The 21806-nt window shown below is 37.0% G+C and overlaps 1 protein-coding gene and 1 pseudogene across 4 annotated transcripts; both read right to left on the reverse strand.

The window, feature by feature from the left end:
* Positions 1-271: 271 nt before the first annotated feature.
* On the reverse strand, positions 272-18952 carry grm1b (glutamate receptor, metabotropic 1b). Of its 4 annotated transcripts, none has more exons than XM_058749187.1 (9): positions 18870-18952; positions 17515-18341; positions 16089-16338; positions 13646-13881; positions 9401-9647; positions 9062-9230; positions 8467-8593; positions 3104-4034; positions 272-1622 (listed from the first exon to the last, which is right to left on the reverse strand). In XM_058749187.1, exons 2-9 carry the CDS (start codon positions 18239-18241, stop codon positions 797-799), a joined length of 3513 nt encoding a protein of 1170 aa, XP_058605170.1. In that variant the 5' UTR covers positions 18242-18341; positions 18870-18952; the 3' UTR covers positions 272-796. The 4 variants fall into 4 exon arrangements, 3 of the variants coding, with proteins under 3 accessions (XP_058605170.1, XP_058605171.1, XP_058605172.1); XM_058749188.1 differs by having other exon boundaries at positions 1350-1587; XR_009266707.1 differs by having other exon boundaries at positions 1486-1622; positions 2859-4034.
* Positions 18953-19739: 787 nt separating this feature from the next.
* The window catches only part of LOC131523533 (uncharacterized), a 29068-nt pseudogene continuing 27001 nt past the window's right edge, over positions 19740-21806 (reverse strand).

Below are 21806 nucleotides of genomic sequence, written 5' to 3' on the forward strand. Positions count from 1 at the left end.
CCTTCATTCATCTTGTGTTCGAAGATGAATGAAGGGTGAATCTTCGGAACACAAGATGAATGAAGGTCTTACGGGTTTGGAACGACATGAGGGTGAGTAATTAATGACAGAATTTATTTTTTGGGTGAACTAACCCTTTAAAGGAAAAAAGACAAAAAACAACTAATAAAAATGACAAAAACACAAAATTACTGAAACTGTAACTAAAATTAAAATGAAAATAAAAAATTAAAATGAATTCAAAATATTAAATAAAAACTATAAGAGTATATCAGTTAAAATCTTTTGCCACACCTGCAAATTGCAGGTGAATTTACTAAAAATTTAGTACTAAAATTTTGTTTTATTGTTCATTTCTGGGTCATTATCATTAACTATTAAGTAAAATCATTAAAAACTAAAATAACTGAAATAGAAATTAATATAAATTATACGGGGCATATTTAAAGAAAAAATAAATAAAAATGACAAACACAACAAAATTACTAAAACTTGAACTAAAATTAAAATGATTTAAAATATCATCATTTAATAAGTAGATGGTACACAAGCTTCTCCATGTCTGTGAAACTGTGAAAGATGTACTGGCAAAATTTTAAATGCCTTTCGCACTTGGTAAGTCTTAATTTTGGACCCTGCTCAACATACATTCACTTCCATATACTCTCTTTAAATTAACCATATATAATATTAAAGCTCTCCAGTGCAGGCAACTTACAGTCACATTATTGCACAAACTAGTACAGTAGCTATTATTTCACAAAGCTGGAGCTGACATGATCTCCTAAAATAAATTTCAAAGGGTCGAGGAGCTTTGCTTATAGTCTCTGAGAATGACGGAGGCGTACGTCATGCTCGGTGGCGTGCATAAGATAGACTCGGACACCGGGGAGTTGGGAATGGGGCTGCCCGAGCCGAGCGAATCCCGAAACGGAGAAGGTGGCATGAGGGCCACAGAGTCCTCCATTGCCATTTTAATCTGCACCAACTCCTCCTCGTCGTGGATCTGCGCATTGTCATACATGTAGCCGTGAAGAAGCCCGAACTGCTCATTTTCAACCTCCTCCAAAGGGGAGGAGGGTTCGTCCGGGTATGCACCCAGTTGCATGGGCAAAATCGGATGTGGGTGCAATATTTGGGGCTGAAGGGGCGAAATCACCCCATCGCCCAGCTCGGGCAGGCTAATGATCTCATCCAGATCGGGCATGTTTGAACTGAACTTGAGCACCTCTTGATCTGCAATACAATGTTGAGGGAGAACACTGTTTTTTTGTGGCATGTGTTGCTCGGGAGTGTAAAATGTCATATCAGCGCCCGCCTCCTTCATAGGCTTGCTGACAGGCGACTGCCTGAGAGCCATCAGATGAGGGCTGCCCGAGGGATTGTATCTGATCGGGTCGCCCTCGTCCTCCTCGGCTACATTATACAGAGTCTTGGTGCTTAAATCGGAAAACTCCATGCCGGGGTTATTGTAGGTATTAGTTAGGGGTTTGATGACAGCCGTCTGATTGGATCCGGCTTCCTGCCTCTTCACATGTACAGACAGTCTGTGCCACATGTGTTCCCCTTTCGGAGGATGTCTTGAACCTGGTTCAGACCATGACACAGACTTTCCATTAGAACTATGAACAAAATAAAGACGGCTGTTATTTCACAGGAACCGAGAAAGGTGAACACAAGAACAACATTTCTGGTTCGTGTAAAAAATTTTGCAAAAAAATATACTGAATATTATTATTCAGATATTTGGCATATGCTTAAAAACATTTACTTTTACACATCAATCTAATATCACCAAAATCTTAATCACAGTATACTGTAAGCAAATTTATATTAAGGTAATAGTTTACACTGAGGTCCAAAAGTCTAAGACTACCATGAAAATGTGGTATTCTTTCACATAAACTTGGAAATAAACTAAATTAATTAATTAATTAATTGGGAAAAACTTCAGATCCTGCACTATTTCTAGATGACTAATCAAATTTATTTTGAGTTAATGATTGTAACGAGGGTCAGATTTTCTTTCATTGAAGCCCAAGATGCTTTTTGAAACATCTCAAATCATGCTGGAGAACGTGATCATCAGGTTTTGTTCACATCAGCTCCAGTGCTGCTGTCATTAAAGCTAAAAACAAAAAAGAAAAACTAAATGGTAAAAGATTCTGAATTTGTGTGAAAATTCAAATAAACTGAAAATATCATTTTTAAAACATATATTTTAAATAATACTCCATAAATACAAATGCATAATATAACATTAAAATATTTAATACAATATATTAAAATATTTACATACAAAATATTACATTAAAACATAGCACAATAGAAGCATTTCTAGTTCTACTAGTGCTCTCAAACTTTTGGACCACACTTTATATCGCAAAATGCAAATGCAAAAATTACAAATAAAAGGAATGTTTTATATGGAAATTATTTAGACTCAAAGCAAAATGTCAGATTATTTATAACAAATGAATTAGTTAAGCATCAGCGCAAAAACAGCTTCACATTATTAAAACAAAAGACTTATATTATAAACAAATAGTTGAAACTTTAAATTTTGACTACAGCCATAGCAAGACAGCCGATATACAGTACATATATTATGCATACTAAATTATGCAACATGTCACAGCCATAAAACAACTAAGCACAAAGATCTTGAACTTGTTTGGGACAAGTCCTTCTCTCTATTTTTGCTTTATGCTTCATGTGTCTACTGGTATAAAAATGATAGCAAAATCTCTTCCAGTTGACAAATTTCTACCATTATCTAATACACACCATCATACCGACCAGCGACTCAAAAACTGGTAGTGGAACAATAATAATTCTTGCTCTTTGCCATTACATACATTTAAAGTTACCATAGTCCCACAGCCTCTCCCAGCCCTGCTGCTCAGACGCCCCTGGGTGTGCAGGTTTTAATTGTAGTTGACCTGCAAATCACAAGATGTCTGAGAGAGACGTTAATTGAAAAAGCTCCTGAAAATGGCATGATCTTAAGATCTGAAGAGAAGCTGGAATAACAGAACTGGACCCATGGGCTCTAACACAACAGGACGGAGAGAGACTGCGCTAACGCCTCTGAGCTACTTACTTGGCATTTCCGGATACGTTCTTCTTGCGTTTGAACATGTTTAGCAGGCTGTTGCTCCTGCAAGCAATTTTCCCATCACCCACGTGCATGCGCACCACGTCGGAGGTGGTGAACGCGCTGCGTACGTTCCTCTCGGGCTTGGCGATGATTATGTACATTTTTGGTGTGAACATGCAGCCGAGAGCCACCGTCACGCTGAGGCTCACAGAGAACGATGTGGTGATGATCTTGTAGTTGGAGCCGAAGTAGATCGGCACAAAGGCCAACCAGATAATACAGGTGGTGTACATGGTGAAGGCAATATACTTGGCCTCGTTGAAGTTGGCAGGGACATTGCGAGTTTTAAACGCATAATAGGTGCAGCTGAGAATGAGCAGGCCATTGTAGCCCAATGGTGCAACCATGCCCAAATTGCTGGTGTTGCATATTAGAAAAACTTCTCGAATACTTGGGTACGATTTAATGGGCTCCGGAGGCTCCAAGATGATCAGTGTGACCTCTAAAGTCAGTTGCACGCTGATGAGGATGAACGCGATCACCACTTGCGCCCAGGCGCTCATGAAGCGTGGTTTGCGTGTGCATATTTTCTTCTTACTGCCGGCCAGGATTCGAGCGATTCGGTTGGTCTTGGTGACGAGAGCCGAGTAGCACATGGAGGCCGAGAACCCCACGAGGAGGCGCTGCAGGTAACATGAGGCTATGGTGGGACGTGCGATGAGAGTGAAGGGACAAATGTAACCCAGGAAGATGCCAGCCAAGATGATGTAGCAAAGTTCACGACTGGAGGACTTGACGACCGGTGTGTCTCGGTAGAGTATGAAGACAAAGGTGACGAAACTGGTCACTAGGATGCCCAGACATGAAAAGACGACAGCCGCAATGGATTCAGGATGACTCCACTCCAGGTAGCGCAGGGGAAGGGGCTCACAGACTGAAGAGACAAGACAAAATGATTAGATCATATGTGAGACTATGAACACAATGCATTCAATTATTAATTGTAGTGTTTGCTGAGGCAAGCATCCCTATTATTCTTGCTTATATTGTGCTATTAATGGTGTGCAAATAATTTTCTAAGCATCAGACTTTATCTGGTAGACAATAAACCCAAAATTACAGATCAGAATATGAAAGGGACTCTTTGACTTGGGCCAGTAAGCAACCACCTACAGCCATAGCAGCTACAGAGATTACCCTAGATATTGGCAAAGCAATGCACCGAAACCCACTCAGAACATTCTTAGCAACTGCGTAGCAACTCCCTTGGAACGACTCAAAAAACTTGGGGATGTTTTAGTTTATTAAGTAACAATGAGTATCCACTTCAAACATCAGTAAGTAACCACCTAGCAATGCCCTACTAACTACTTTAAATACAGTAGAAACTGTACAGAAATACATCAAAATCCACTCAGAGCAACAGCATAGCAAAGTCCTGGCAATGACTCAAAAAAGTCTTCTTTTTAAAAAAACAAGGGACAATAAACCTCTTTGAACACCCTATCAACTGCACAGCAACACACTCAGAATACTTAAAGCAACTGCATAGCAACACCCTGGAAACAACCCACAAACTTGGCCCAGTAACACCCTAACTACATAGTAATGCACAAAAACACTTAAAATACTTTAAAAACCACAATCTGGGAACAACCCACAAAACTTTAGGAGGAGCTCGGTTGATTTGGACCATTAAGTAACCAATATCCAAGAAGGTATTTATAAACTCATAGTAATAACCTGGCAACATTTTTTTATTACATGGGACATTAAGTAACCACATTTAACACCCTAGCAACCACAGAGCAACACACCAAAAGCCATGTAGAGTACTAAGAAGAAACACATAGCAACACCTTGGCAACAACCCACAAAACTTGGGGAAGTTATTTTTTTGAACTTGGACCAGTAAGTAATCACCTAGCAACCACATAGCAATGTAAAAATAAAACACTCAAAATACTTTAGCAACCACAAAGCAACATTCTAGCCACTGTCCATAACATTTTGGGATGAGACCATTTGACCATTTGAGACCTGTTGATTTGGACCATTAAGTAGCCAATACCCTAGCATTCATAGCTACTGCATAGTTACACCCTGGTAACAATTTTTTGTTTGTTTGTTTTTTAACATGGAGAGCACCTAGAAGAACAACCACATAGCAACACCTTAGCAACAACCCACAAAATTCTGGGATGAGTTCTGTTGATTTGGACCATTAAGTAACCAACACTCTAGTAGCAATAATTCAAACAACTGCATGGCAATGCCCTGGGGTAATACCTTCTTTTTGTTGGACAGTAATTAAGTAATCACTTTAAACATCCTAGAAACCCCAGAGCAACACACAAAAATACTCGAAACCACAAAACAACATCTTGGCAACCAGTTCTATTGATGTTTTTTTTTTTTTTTTTTTACTAGAAAGCAACCACCAAGCAACTACTTAGCAACTGTATAAGATGCACCAAAACCCACTCAAGCAACTGCATAGTAATGTCCTGGCAACGACTTGTATATTTTTTTAAATTTTGTTTTTAAAACACATGGAACAGTAAGTAACCATTGTGAATTCTGAACACCCTAGCAATCACATACCAACACTCTTGATTTGGGTCAGTAAGAAACCACTTAGCAACCATTTTGAACAACCTAGCAACTGCACAACACACTAAAATACCTTTGAACACCTTATTAAGCCATGGAAACCACTCTCACAATTTGTGCTTTGGTTCTCTAGCCATCTAGCAACAGTCCAGAAATACTCAAAACACACCTGCATAGACTTTTCCAATTTTACTGTGGACTCATATGTCTATAGTCATAGCGTGTCAGACATTATGAATTAATGCTTCCACCAATAAGCAAACACTCTAAGAGGTCAACAGTGGGTTGCGATCAAAGCATGCATTGAGAATGTGCATTAAAAATGGTAAAAGCATACACTTCGCATTGCTTTGTGTCTTTTTAGGACTGGCCATCTGAGTGTGACCAGCTCGCTTATGCACCAAGTACTAAAGTAGGTTTCCAGCTCACCTAAAAATAAACAGCCCTTCCACTAAGGGACCGGCCGTAAGAAAGAACCAAGCCAAAGGAGATTTGAGAGACTGCAGCAGGAGAGAGGAAACCAATGCTTCCTCATTACCAACACCAGTATTCATGAGAGCCAGACACTTTTACCAATGATAAAACTCAAGGAGAGCTTAAGGACAACGATTTGTTTCTAGAAATACATGAATCACAAATGAAATCTGTATTTGTCCCATGCACATGGGTTATTCTTGAGTTACAGTGAATCTGTGCATTACGGCAGTAGCGTAAAATGGAGCTATCCTATAGTGAACTGATGAAAAATACATTGCTAGGACACTCTAGGCTGCTGCATTGACATTGACCATCATAGTGTATGAAAATAGGCCAGAGAAGTAGGCAGTGAAGTAGGGCTGTCACTGGCGATAAGTTGTACGGCGCAAGCAATCTGTAAAAATGATAAATGGCCTTCAGGTGTCATGGGAAACCTTTTGAAAATAGGACAGTGAAGGTCTTTTAAAAAGCCAAATCAGTAATGTAAGACTTGAAGAATGGGATTCTGCATGGATGTTTGATGACGCATCTATGATGCTTTGATTCAGACACATACTTTTCCCTTTGACTTTAAAACTCAAAACCAATGAAAGTGATTCAAACTACGTAGGAAAATCATTAGTAACATTTTAACATTTACTGAAGAAAACAGATTGTGCATGTCCGTGCAAAGTCACCACAGTAATTCTATTGTCATATAAAAATAGAAAGTCTGATTGCTTAGAAAAATACAACCCGAATTCCGGAAATGTTGGGACGTTTTTTTTTTTTTAAATTTGAATACTAAAAGAATTTCAAATCACATGAGCCAATATTTAATTCACAATAGAACATAGATAACATAAATGTTTAAACTGGAAGACACGCTGGAAGGTCTCCCTCCTCTTTAGCCCGGAGGACACGGCGTCTGTGATTTCCAACAAGAATGTCAAATTTGGACTCGTCTGACCATAGAACACTTTTCCACTTTGAAACAGTCCATTTTAAATGAGCCTTGGCCCACAGGACACGACGGCGCTTCTGGACCATGTTCCTTTTTACATGATAGAGATTTAGTTGGCGTCTGCAGATGGCACGGCGGAATGTGTTTACCGACAGTGGTTTCTGGAAGTATTCCCGCCTCTGCCCATCTTTACTTCTGAGAGACTCTGCCTCTCTAAGACATCCCTTTTATAGCTAATCATGTTACAGACCTGATGTCAATTAACTTAAATAGTTGCTAGATGTTCTTCCAGCTGAATCTTTTCAAAATGTCTTGTTTTTCAGCCCTTTGTTGTTTTTTGAGACCTGTAGCAGGCATCAAATTTGAAATGAGCTCATTTTGTGGATAAAAGTGTAAAATTTCTCAGTTTAAATATTTGTTATGTTCTCTAAGTTCTATTGTGAATAAAATATTGGCTCATGTGATTTGAAAGTCTAGTTTTCATTTTATTCAAATTTAAAAAAATGGCCCAACATTTTTCGGGTTGTAATATCACACCTCTCCTCGACAAGCCGTTCAATTGGAGGTGTTATTCTTGTCTGGCATAGGTTTTCAAGGCTGTAGACAAGTTATATCTTATATATCTTATATCTTATATAATATTTAGCTTTACAAAAACATTTCAGATTTAAAAATTTAATTTTCAAATTTAAAATTCAAATTTAATTATTCCACATACTTTCCCTTTAGTTTGTCAATTGTTTCCCCTAGACAACTACAGTATGAAATCAAATAGAGATAAAAGAGATAAAAAAAGGGATTTTTGCTTCATTCTTCTGCTGATTCTAGTAATATCATGTGTGTCCTCTAGAGCATTGGTCTCAAACTAAATTCCTGGAGGGCCACAGCTCTGCACAGTTTAGCTCCAACCCTAATCAAACACACCTGATCCAGCTAATCAAGGTCTTCATGATCACTAGAAACTTCCAAGCAGGTGTGATTTGGAGCGAAACTTTGAGCAGTACTATGCAAATTAATTTTACAGGTCTACACTTTGACTTTATATCAAGTATAGTCTCATTTGTGTCTATTGTTATTTCTCCTGAGGAATTTTAGGAGAAACATCTGAGACAGTTGATACTTGAAATTAAAGCCAATCACATTTATGTTAGAATTACACTTTTTCATAGTTTTAATTTATTGAATATTTCGGCTGATATGATAATGCTTTCAGCTGCTAATAAGAGTGTAGTACTTTTAGCTACAACAGTTCAAATGTATAATTTCTCCAGGTTTAAAGTATAGGCCTGAAGTTTAACAAAATGACAAATGATGACTATTGCAAATGAAGTACCTTGAAGCTCTTCGTCCGGCCACCATCCCAGCTCACAGGCTTTGCAGGTGAACTCATCCTGGACATATTCATTGTCCTTACAGGCCGTACAGATCCAACAACAGCTCACCTCCCCTTTCCTGATCACCTGCGAAGGCACATTACACATGTTTTACTTTGTTTTTAAGAAGAAATAGATGCAGTGGAAATAAAGGGGGATTTTTGCATGAACGCTTTTACTGATAAATATTAGTGCTGTCAAACGATTAATCTCGATTAATCGCATCCAAAATAAATGTTTTTGTTTACGTAATATGTGTACTGTGTTTATTTATTATGTATATATAAATACACACACATATAGTATATATTTTGAAAATATTTACATGTTAATATATTTATAAATTTATATAATAATATTTTATATTATATATAAATATATTTCATATGTAAACATGAGATATTTTTCTTAAATATTTACATGCATGTGTTTGTATTTATATATACATAAATATACACAGTAAACACTCATATATTATGTAAACAAAAACTTTTATTTTGGATGCGATTAATCGCAATTAATCGTTTGACAGCACTAATAAATATACAAACTAACCTTGATCTCTCCTTTGGAGCAGGGCTCACTGCAGACAGATCGGACCATCTCACTGAGGTTCATCTGGATCATATTATCATCGATACTTAAAATGCCTTCATGCCACGAGCCAACGTTTATATAGTCATAAACGCCAGGCTCCACAAACTGCAGGTTCATAATATCATACCTTTGAAAAAGAGAGAGAAGGAAATTCATCTACAATACAACTATTATTATCGTTGGACACTTATTGGACGCATGCTCCATGGTGGTATAAAAGTTCATTAATAGCTATTTTTGTGTTATTCATTTAGTGCATAAAACATAGATTTATGTAGGCCAGTAAGTAAGACTGACCTGCCTGGCGAGTCCCCGTTTTCATCGAACCACACATCTTCTCCAGACACACCAGTAAACGAGGTCTTGAGGAGAAAGTCCAGCAGTTTGCTGCCATCAATGGGGTCCATGGCTTCACAAAGTCCCACGTGACCCGGACACAAGTGCTCATGCATGTCATGAAGACCATGAGCCATGGCATAGATGGCATTAATGACAAAGCCCATCTTACTGTCCTGGACATAGTTGTCTTCTAGGCTTTCATAACCTGTGAGAATCAGCAAACCAAAAAGTAATTATTAGAACATCACTGCAATGCAACCTGTGTGTTTTAGTCAACATGAAACATCATTTGCAGCCCATTTTACTTCTTTATAGATCTAAACAGCTGTTTGACTACTGGTTGACATTATCCAACAGCCTACATGCCCTAAATGATGTTAGTCTTTTCATATAGGCAATGAAGTTTTCTTTAGAATAACGTGCACTAATGAATCATTGACAGTAAATAAAGAAACATGCATTAAGAAAGTAAACAGGGTCAATTTTGATTTCATGTTGACTGCAGTAAATCATTCAACAATACCAGCAAATTCTGAAAAGTTCCACATTTTGCAGCTAAAAGGCTTTTACTTGAATGAAAATCACAATGACAATCCCCACTGTAACAGTTCAGCCATGATATTTCCAGACCCCATTTTATAGCAATTTTTGAGCACTTGAAAGGGAATGATAGGGTGTCCAAAGACATCATTATTCCTAAGCCACGGGCGACAGGACAGTAAGTTCTGTCTTTTTCTATTGGACAGTGAATCAAAAGACAGGAGCATTAGAACAGAAGATCAAACGAAATGCAGTTGCCATGGCGAAGCAAACCATTTATGTAACCCAGCTCAGCATTTAATTAGTAATGGTCATGATGGTGGCATTATTATTAATTGAGCAAGAAAATTAATTATTCATCCGTGTTCTCATTCTTGCCCGTCTCCCTCATGAATCAAAGTAAATGTGGCTGACAATTGAAGGGAAAAAAAAATCGCTGTGTTAATTCAAAGGAACGGGCAATGTCAAAGGACACCCTATCAGCTCATTATCTGGTGATCTGTAACAAGCCAGCAGGAAGCAGTATCAGGCACCATAGCTGATAAATATGGTGTATTGCAAAGATAAAAAAAAAATACATATTCAAAGAAAACGTTCACTGTAACATAGCTCTCACATTAGGTATCTGTAAGTTAAAGTGCATTGCAGCAAGCAACGGGCGAAAGCTAAAACCTAGGCATGCTTCGCTTGTCAATACCTAATTTTTTGGGATGGGCACAAACCATAATATACCAGTGTCACTTGGAGAAAAACTGAAACATTAAATACTGTACATGTTTTACTAATAATAGAGGCATATTGCGAGGATTTCTCAGTGTTTCTAACCCCCTGGCTCTCTTTTAAATCATTTATGTTCAAAAACGACATCTTTTATTTGGTATGTCAAAGTTTTGTTTACATGCAAAGTGTAATAATTAGGACTGGAGGCTTCAGTAAGGATATGATACTGTGCTATGATATCTCCACCCAAATATCATCTCATCACAAAATTAATCTCATCAACAATTCATCAAAATCATTCCAATAATCAGATAAAAAAAAAATTGAAGAACAAACAATAGAGGAACAATGTGCTGTCTAGCTTCATTTATTTTAGATTTTTAAATATTTATTTTTTATGAGTAAAGAAAGAAAAAGTCACCATATAATTCACTATGACCATGTTTACCCTATTTACAATACGACACCAGATGATAATGTGTGTGTTCACTGTTATTTTTGTCAAAATATTTTTCACCATAGTCACAGTATGACATCGATACAATCTTTTTTTTTTTTTTTCTTCAGTTGTGCATGTTTAGCAGATGCATGTTGTAAGTGGAGCCGAATCTTTAGAAATAAGAAGCGTGACCTCTTAATTTCTTCTGTCTGAAGGCTCTGATTCATATTAGCACAAGCAACTAAAAATGTTTGGCGCTTAAAAGAGTTCCCCACTGGAACATGCAGCAAAGCCAACTGGCATGATAAATCTAGCTGTTATTGGGATATAAAGTTCAAACCGAAGTGCCCTTATAGATGCTCTTTACTTTTTTGGGGAAAAAGACATCCCAATAACTTCATATATTAGAGGTCAACCGATATTCAGTGCTGCATTGTGACCTTATTGACAATAGTAAACTCTCTTATCTAACAATGTTTACTAGTGATATCAACAGTCACACAACATATTTTATTTTTAAATCATATGGTTGTATTATATCAGTCGACCTCTATGTATATTGCTGAAGTGAAGTGCCTCCACGTTAGCTCTTCAGAAAAATATTCACTTACCATCTTGGAGTTCTAGACAAAGAAATAATAACAGAACAGCAGACTATGACTATTTCTCTGTTTGATTATTTGTAACAGTTTTCATTTTGTGGTTAGGTTTACATTTCAAAAAGTTAAAATTAACATTTTGCATAAAGTTCACCTCTTGCCTAAAAAAAAAAAGAAAAAAAAAAAAAAAAGATAAAGCAAAGCAATGCTGTAAAAAATATGGACAAACAACATGAAAATAGCATAAACATAGATCAGATAATAAAGTGAGTGGCATGCTTCACTGGAATTATTATACCTTAATATGACTCTAGTTGTGTAAAAGTTCAAAAATTTAAAAGCATCTAACAAGCTAAAACATAAATATATTGCTTTGTGAAATTACATGTGGCACTGAAAATCTAGAAAATAAAGTCAGGTGTCATTTGACAACATGCTTACTGAGTGTTGTCTCAAAACAGTGCTTCGGCTGATGTTAAATACAGTACACTGTAAAAAGTGATAAGTTGACTTAACTTAAAAAAAATTGAGGAAACCCGTTGCCTTAAAATTATTAAGTAAATAATCATTTTTAAAAAAGTTAAGTGAACTTGACAATTCACTTAACTTATTTTTTTAAATTATCATTTACTTAATAATTTTAAGGCAACGGGTTTCCTCACACTGTAAAAAGTTATAAATTGACTTAACTTAAAAAAAAAATTGAGGAAACCCGTTGCCTTAAAATGATTAAGTAAATAATAATAATAAAAAAAAAAAATTTAAGTGAACTTGACAATTCACTCAACGTATTTTTTAAAATTACTATTTACTTAATCATTTTAAGGCAACGGGTTTCCTCATTAAGTTAAGTCAACTTATCACTTTTTACAGTGTATCAACCCAGCCAGATAGAAATGTGCCATAAAAAGAGTCAATTTACCTAGATCACCTTTTCAGTCAGCAGAGAAGGTTTCAAAGATACAAAAAGAGCAAAAACACAAAAATATGATTTTAAATGATTATAAACCCAATAGGTATGTGTTTCATCTCCTTTTGTTTTGGGAAATAACAGCTATAGCATGCGAAATGGGTCATTCCTGTTCTGCTGTACCTTTTGAACTCTGTAATTTGATCAAACAGGATGATTTTTTTTTTTTTTTTTTGCATGACAAGTAACTATTTCCACAAATCATCAAAGAATCCTTCAAATCTGTTGCTCACACTTACAAATGTTTGTGGCAGTCCAAAATACCAGTTCATAATCCAAAATAACACCCCTTCCATCTTCTGTTATCCAACTGTTTTGGATAGTTTTCATTGGTGCTTGATCTGTGCATATTTCTCCCGATTCAAAAGAAAGCACTCGTATTTTAGCTGGAAGCAATGGTTTAGAGTTAAAATGCAATAATGATGTATATGCCTTTTGCTTCACACGATGTTAATTGATGGAATGGAGTGGTGTGGATTTTATGTGGATTATTGTGATGTTTTTATCAGCTGTTTGGACTCTCATTCTGACGGCACCCATTCACTGCAGAGGATCCACTGGTGAGCAAGTGATGTAATGTTAAATTTCTCCAAATCTGTTTTAATGAAGAAACAAACTCATCTACATCTTGCGTGGCCTGAGAGCGAGTAAATATTTAGCAAATTTTAATTTCTGTATGAAGTTTCTTTTTTTTTTTCATTTCAGAAGTTAATGCGTAACATTTGCCTGTTACGCATTAAAGAAAATTAACAAGTTAATTCTTTAAAATTCCCCTCTGCGTTCACTTATTTGTGATTTTTGTAATGAAATAAAACAGTTAATATTTTATCTAATATATTAGGTCATCTATGATGGGACATGAAAAAGTACTGCATACTAGGACATGTACTGCATACTAGGAATGACCCATATACAGCCTCTCTCTCTCCTCGTACCTGAGCAGTTCTTCTTATAATTCATGTTTTCTTGTGGATGTCCCGGGAGGCGGCACTGGAAACGATGCTGCCAGAATTCAGCAAACCAGGGGTTTCTATGGTTGGTGTTGAGTCGTAACTTCAGGTAATACTCATCGAAGGACGTGACCTCCTCCGACTGTAGCTTCATGGTGATGCCGCCCACAGCTTCCTGCTCGTAGCCCTCCACGACCTCATCCCTGTCCGCCCAGCCGTCACTGAAGGAAGCGGGTCACAAAGTGTCTAATTAGTCACCTAATTACCACCAGCTTCCTCTTCAATCTCTCACCTGCAATGCCTGAATAACACTGATGCTCGAGTGCATTGACCTACTTTAGCACGGCTAAAGAACAGACTCAGCATGCACAACACTTACTTTGTGTTAGACGCTTCATTATCAAGTGGTGTGATGATGGCTGCCAGCTGATTGATATAATCTTATCTGATGCTTTTAGCTACAACATTCAAGATAAAATATTGGCTGCCTTGCAATGAATAAACTGCCATTTCAAGCATGCCAAAAAAGCATGAAAACATTTACATGAACTATATAATAGCAAGATGTAATCCCATGCTGTTTTTTAGTCCCAGTCCATCCCTGCTTGTGTATTGTTTGAGCTCATAATGAAGGTGTCTTTCTGTGGTCATGGCATCATCAGCACCATCTGCCTCTCAGCATCTTCTCGGCAGCACGCCAAAAAATGACTATTATTAGTTGACACTTCATATTTCACAAATGACAATTTACCATGAGCAGCTGACAAGCATTGTGTGTTCTCAAAGTGATTACAGATTACCAAAGAAATGTCACAATCAAGTGTTGCTTCGACTTTTATTCAAATTGCTTCAAATTTTATGTCCCAGGAGTTGATTTTAATTAAAAACCAAAAGATTTTAGATTTTACTTTTGCGTATCAAACTGACAAATGGTCTTTGATGATTTGTTGATTGCATTTAACAGATTACACTTTCAAAAAACCTTTCCAATTGGTTTGTGAAATGTATTTTTCTGCATGTTTGGCATGTTTTTTGTTCCATGTACAGCTGTGTGCAAATCTTTTTTTCTGATTCTTTCTTTCTTTTTTTTTTATTAAACAGTAAAACCGTGGTTTCGTAAGGGATATGTTGCCAGGTTAACAAAAACTAATTGTTAATAAATGTACACCTTAAGAGGACACATACTGTAAGATGAATATAGAGATACATTTTTGATTGCTTTAGGATTAACAGAGCTTTGGATAGTTTTCATATACTTTTCTAGAACAACTCTGAATAAAAAAGAAAGGCAGATTTTAGAGCCAGATTTTTGTTTATGTATGTGAAATTTGGCTTGCAGGAAACACAAATTAGTTGACTTTTTGGTATATAGTCATTTGCTATATATAGTATTTTGCTATATAGTCAAACAATCCAAAGAAAACATCTTTAAAACTGCTGCTGTAATGTTGTTGGTTTTACATAATCAAAATTGTATAATTATAGTCTGATTAATATGCTAACATAAAAATGCTCTCTTTATGAATTATGAGCATGTTAGCTACCATAGCTATAAATAAAGACTTTAGATGGTTGGTGTTACAGCATGTTCCCACCAATATGGGAACAATCAAACCTACTCCCTGGGATTCAACTGATCCAAAGTTTCAAAAAGGTTTGTTTCTCCCATCATTTGTCATGTAAAACCAAATAATGCTATTCATTTCCAAACAACAATACTAAAATTAGTCATTAGTACTTCTTGTGGAACACACAAGCTTGACCTTTGACCTCATATTTGTACATTTGGAACTTCTGCAATTTGAAATATTTGAAATTTGAATTCAGAGTTCTAAAATTCTTTAGTTTGAAAACTCAATAGTAATCTAAATATTTACAGCTAATTTCACATTTTCACAATTCTGAAAACAAATGAATACAAATCTATAAAACACACTACAAAACAATTACATTTTGTTCCTTTCAAATTCAAACTAAATCATTTTAATTGTTAATGTGCGCACACTGTTAACTAGTCAAATCAGCCTGGTGTGACTATTATGTCTTTCCGTAAGTTACTGAAGTATATAGCTTTGAATTAGCCTCCTAAAACATTCTCCTTGACCCAGAATAAAGCAACCTTGTCCAAATGATGTTCCTCTTTTCAGTCCATAGAGACTGCTTTGGCGTCAAGACAGAGGTATAACATACTTTACACCAACAAGAGAGGGTTCTGCTGATTAAAAAAACTAAAGGGACAGTCATCCATCATTTTAATATCTCATTAATAGAAACCTGTAGCATCAGGAAATCATGATCATTTCTAAGCAGAATCCCTCTGATAGATCTGATGCTTTATGAAACTATCAAGGATTATGCTTTAATGCCTCTAAATGTCCCCAGCGTCCCTGAAGTGTCACATTTCATTAAATAAAAAATGAATAGTCACCTGCCGATGAGGAGGAATTCTCCCGTTACACCAAGGCGTCTCATGGCCATGAGGAGACCACGAACGGTCATCCCCTCACAGAAACACACCACCACACGAGCTTTGGGCAGACGCTCTCGCAGTTTCCTCAGCAGCCGGTCAAAGTGTTTCTCCCCAGCGTTGCTGTAGATCTTGTCAGAATGGGCGATACACAAACCTTCCTGAGATGCCAGTTCCTTAAAGGCCTCCATCCCGCTCTCACCATAATTCCCTGAGGAATGACATCCAGCACAAGACTGTCTAAATCAGAGAGTCTCTCAATGCCTCAGTCCAGCTTAGTGTTTGGCAATTTAACTGTGTCTTCAGAGTTCCTCTGCTGAGCAGATTAAGACTTTGGTCTGATTTAAATTACAGGTAGTCTTACAAAAAAAAAAAAAAAAAAAAAACCTGTTCAAATTGTTACACTTTTTTTTTTGTGCTATTCAGGATGTAAGAACTGGCTCTTTTTATTTTATGAGTGTAAACATCCATGTAACACTGAATTGGATTGTGAATTGGAATGAAATTTTTACATCCAATTAAGTATTTCTAGAAACAAGAAGGGATTAATTCTCAATGTTTGAAATGACTCTTATGTTTGTTATTGGTGTATATGAGATTGGACTTGTTTCAAAATGAACGAATGAACTACAGACGATGACAGATATATGCTTCATTGAATGATTTGAGAGCTCAGCTTGTGACCCTGATTGTGCTTTCAAATGCCGTTAAGAAGATTACAGTGTTACTTTTTAATCACAGATTGGGAATAATGTGACGTGATATGAGACCAACATCAATCTCTTGATAATGATATGGTGATTAAAAAGCCTGTTCAAAGACACTTAGCATGTATACTGATTGTCTGACCTTTTTGAGGAATTTAAGTGATATTTGGATTCAAGTACTGTAATCTCTGGTTCTTCTGGTCTGATTTCACTTTACCATCCCAAACAGACCTTATTTATGTTATTTAAAATGCAATCTGGGCTATTTTTGAAAGTCAGCTCAAGATTTAAGCACAGGATGATCATGTAGAAAAGAAATATCACAAACAAGATATATTTAAAACCTGATCTGTTTCTCACCAGTGAGACTAAATGGTGTGCAAATGGAGATTTCTGCTGTCTCCACAAGAGTTTCAAAGAGATCTTAACATCTTAAACTGTCCCCCGTTTTGCAAAAATGAGTCTGCAATTACAAGTTAAAGATCTCTCTATAGGAACTCAAACATTTCTCATAAAATTCTTCCAAGACCATCTGACCTGCTATGCACAATTAATTTTATAGCTCTATATTAGAACTGACTAATTTGTGTTTAATGGATTTTAGGAGAACCCTCTGAGAAACTGAGACACGTGTTGATCCTTGAGAACATCTCCTGAGCTGTAAAAGAGCTATGACTCACCCTCAGTGTGAACCGCTGACACATACGTCCAGTTGTAGCGTTTAACGATATCCAGAAGAGCTCTGGCCTGAAGAGTGTCGGAGGGCACAACCCTAAGGAAGTACTTAAAGAGGGTTTTGTCGCTCAGATCAATGCTTGTAGCCGAGTACGCAATCTGAGGGATGTTGAACAGCTGCAGCAGGTTCTGAACTTGAATGGCCACCGAACTGGATCCAGGTCCAATCACACCAGCGATGGGCTTTTTGGTGGCCGGCGGCTGAGCGGAAGGATTTCCCTCAACGCACCACTTCTGCCCATCTTTATCGTCTCGGATGGAGATGAGTGAGTCTCTTATGAACTCAATACTCTGTTCCAAAGCCACTGATGAGTGCCAGCAGGAGTCCCTGATCTCACAACCCAGAGTGATGTTGGGAAGAAGGTTTGGATCAGCATTTACTCTATCTAGTGTATAAAACATCGCTTCCACTCTTTGGATCCCATACTGTTCCCTTATCTCCCCGCACTTTCTTTCCGCGACCTTCTCTGCTGAAGGTTGATGATGGACAGAAAACAGAGCGCCGATGATGATATCGCCATCCATCCTTGCCACGGACCGGGAGACTGCTCTGGGAACCACTGACCTCTGATGAACATCAGCTGATGAGATGGGACAGCTACAAAACAATAAGACTGAGAGACACAAAAAAAGGAGGAAATTCATTCTCAACATCATCAGTATCATCCTCATGGTGTCAGATGTCTTCAGTTAAAATCAGCTCCATCTTGCTGGTAAGAGACAAAGATATTTGTTGCATTCCTGTCCAGCCATCATCATCCAGACAGCTTCCCTGCAATATGAAGATGAGAATGAATCACTTCAGAGAATATTCTAGCAGCACCTACAGATGTGGTAAACTGTCATGGTTTGTTCTTTTTAATTCATGCCAGTATGTTAAAGTCTCTGAATTGAGTTTGTGCTGCGTTCAGCATTATGAATCAGCAGCTCACGCTCACAGATGAGCCAGAAAGTCACTTTGTCAAAGGACGATGACATACTCGTTCATAATGAAAATGTATCCTTATTATTTGTAAATGAATTCTGATACAGATATTTGATATTCACAGACAATGCAAATGCAAATCATCCTAGATATCTGCTGTGAACATTTCTGAATCAAACAGGCATTGAAACAACTGACAGAAGTTTCCTAAACATGCTCCATGTGTACTGTAGATGAGCTGTTCTGTGCTATGATTCAAGTAAAATATAATAGTCAGCATGCAATATCTTCTAACAGGACTCTAGTTTAGTGATCTGGCTGATGTATTGTATCTGTGTCATGCATTCAGTGCTCATTTAATCAGCTCATTCTCACCTGAAATCACAGCGCGTGTCATCACATCTCTCTCCTGAGCTGCTGGAGCACAAACTGAGCCTCCTGTTTTCATCCTCCAGCATGAGCACAGGAACCTCCTCCTTTATCATCACGGCTCACACACCAGACACAGACCAGACACACAAATACTGAGGAATATGAGACATATTATATATTACATTTAGCCAAGTATGTATTATGTGTCTTCTTTAAAATGAACAACTAATCTAAAATGCTTGTTTGTTTTTTTTTGTTATTGTATATGTTGTTTCTAAACAGTACTTATTGCAAGATTATCCTCATTCCCCTTCAGTTATGAAAACATCTCCAAAAAAGGCATATAAATACAGATACACAGATGTCATTCAACTGATATTAAAGTTTGCAATGAGAAAACATCAATATCACATAGTACAGAAATTCAGGCACATAGCCTATATACTTAAGGACTGTATAAAATAAAATGCCTCTGTCAGATATTTGACGACCTCTTTGACGTTATCTGTGTTCATTTATTCATGCTATCTAAAAAGATTAACATAGATATAGAACTGAATTATTATCAATACTTAAAAATATCAAGTAATGAATAAAAACCTAAAAAGAATTTAGAATTGTGTGGCACATTAGTCTATTGCTATTAGCAGGTGACCGAGCCCTCTGGTGGTGAGATTAACGTACTGCACTGGATTCACACTCATTTGACCTTGAAATATCACTGATTCTCCATGTCCCACAATTTCACTTGCCATTAATTTATAAAACAGCAACATTGCTACTAAATTTGCAAATGTTTAAAATAAACACGTTATTTTTTTGTGTCTAACAGATTTTGAATTATGAGTGATGAACATAATTTTTTGTTGAAAACACATTTTATTGGTCATTCATTTAAAAAGGACAATGCTAATAGTAACATTTGAGTATGCTGCTTTGAGTATTTGGAATAAACAGGGTAAAATTCATAATTTGAAAATGAAATATCAGTGCGTAATAATGTTGAGCTCAAGATGATCATTGAATGTATTTAAGCGCTGCAGCTATGAGTGATTCTCAAACTCTCCTGATCTTTGAGTCCCACAAAGACTAAATCTGACATGAGTTTGATCCACACCTTCAACTCTACTGAATCAGTTTGACGGTGATTGTGAGAATGAGAGATCGGGAAGAGACATCAGCCTTCCACATGGAGCATAAGATGAGCTCCACAGCCTTTAACATTTGTAATGAAGTGTGTTTAGAAGATGAGCTCTGACTGACCCTCAGTTACTATAGTAACAGAGCAAGCACTTGCTAAGAGCTGTTTTCTGTGAGAGAGAAACTAAATCTTCCTCCAGGTGGCGCTCAGAGACTCAAAGACAAAACTCATGTTGAGCTGCATTCAAAAAAAAAAACATTTCCATATTAGAACTATTAAATCTATTACAGCTGTTAGTTGATGAGAAAGGAAATGTCAGTGTGTTGCAACTGTGTGTCTCACAGGAAGCATGTTAAATCTCACACAGAGACACTGAGGAGCCCCAAACAAGCCCAAATCCAGCGTAGAGGGGTTCAGTGAATGTGGTGTTGAATGTGTGTATGTGCGAGAGTGTGTGTGTGTCAGACACACTGTAAAAGGACAGAGTGCTGGCTGACCAGTTCAGATACACTCCTACTCTATTAGAGTGACTTGAAGGGGCAGATATGACTGTGCTCGTGTTATTGTGTTTGGCAGTGAAACTGTCATTAAAACAGGTCAGGCTCCAGGACTTTTCATTGTATCCAAACCAACAGTCATTATTCCATCCTTTCCTGCTGATTCCTTTATATGTCACTGATATATCAGTCTTCCCTTTATATTCAGCCTCCCAGTAACAGCGTCCAGTCAGACTCTCTCTACACAGAACCTGCTGAAATTCATCAAATCTTGCTGGATGATCACGATATGGCTGCTTCTTTTTCACATAAATCACCTTTCTGTTACTCTTAGACAGAGCGAGTCGAGTGTTTGCCGTGTTTAAATCCAGAGTGAGATCGCAGATATCTGAACACAAGAAAAGAAATTATAAACTTCATAACACACAAAAAAAAACAATATTTAAAGTGCATACAAGTTTTAGGTAGGTGTGGGACCAGGGGACAGAAACACTGTTCTTTCAATATAAAAGCAACAGAAGACTGCGTGTATACTGTATATACTTGAGTGAGTACCACATTTTGGTGATGGTATAAAAATACTAAGTACGTTTTTTTTATTTATATATGTGTATATGTATATATATATAAAATTGAAGTCTATGCAATTTCACCATTCAGATAGCTAAATAAACGTGACCTACATTTCTGTGGTCCTGCTGTAACCCTGAACTTTCCTCCATGATCCACACTGTAAAAACAAAAGATAATCACACTTACATAATGAAGATTCTATACAAAAATAAAGCCCACAAAGGGCTTATAAAGGATGTGCTGGAATCTGTCAAAATCAAAACTTTGCAAAGCTAAAGATGAAGAGGAATACCTAAGTCCACAAAAGAGTGGATTTAGAAGATGAAGAACATCATTTTGGAATGGCCCAATCAGAGCCCGGCCCTCAATCCAAGAAAAAAAAGAAATGTAGAAAGACTTGAAAAGGATTGTACATAAGAGAAACCTTCAAAATCCTGCAACTAGCCCAGTTTGTGCTGGATACAATGTCATCAGACTTTAGCCATTCATATTTTTTTAAGATACTGAAAAAAGCACAAATGTCAGGGCATGTCAAAACTTTTCCAGGGCCCCAAAACACTCTCAGACCCCAGATGGTTAACAGAGGGGTATAGGCTTTTTATATCCATTGTTAAAGAACATAGACACTGTAGACTTTGGAGTCTGTTTCTTCTAGGATCTTCTAGGCAAGAATCAAGATCATTTGGCAGCGTTAAAGACACATCCTTATTTTTCTGTTCAGTACATATG

Source organism: Onychostoma macrolepis, chromosome 17 (assembly GCF_012432095.1).
Source record: "Onychostoma macrolepis isolate SWU-2019 chromosome 17, ASM1243209v1, whole genome shotgun sequence".
Classification (NCBI taxonomy): Eukaryota; Metazoa; Chordata; class Actinopteri; order Cypriniformes; family Cyprinidae; genus Onychostoma; species Onychostoma macrolepis.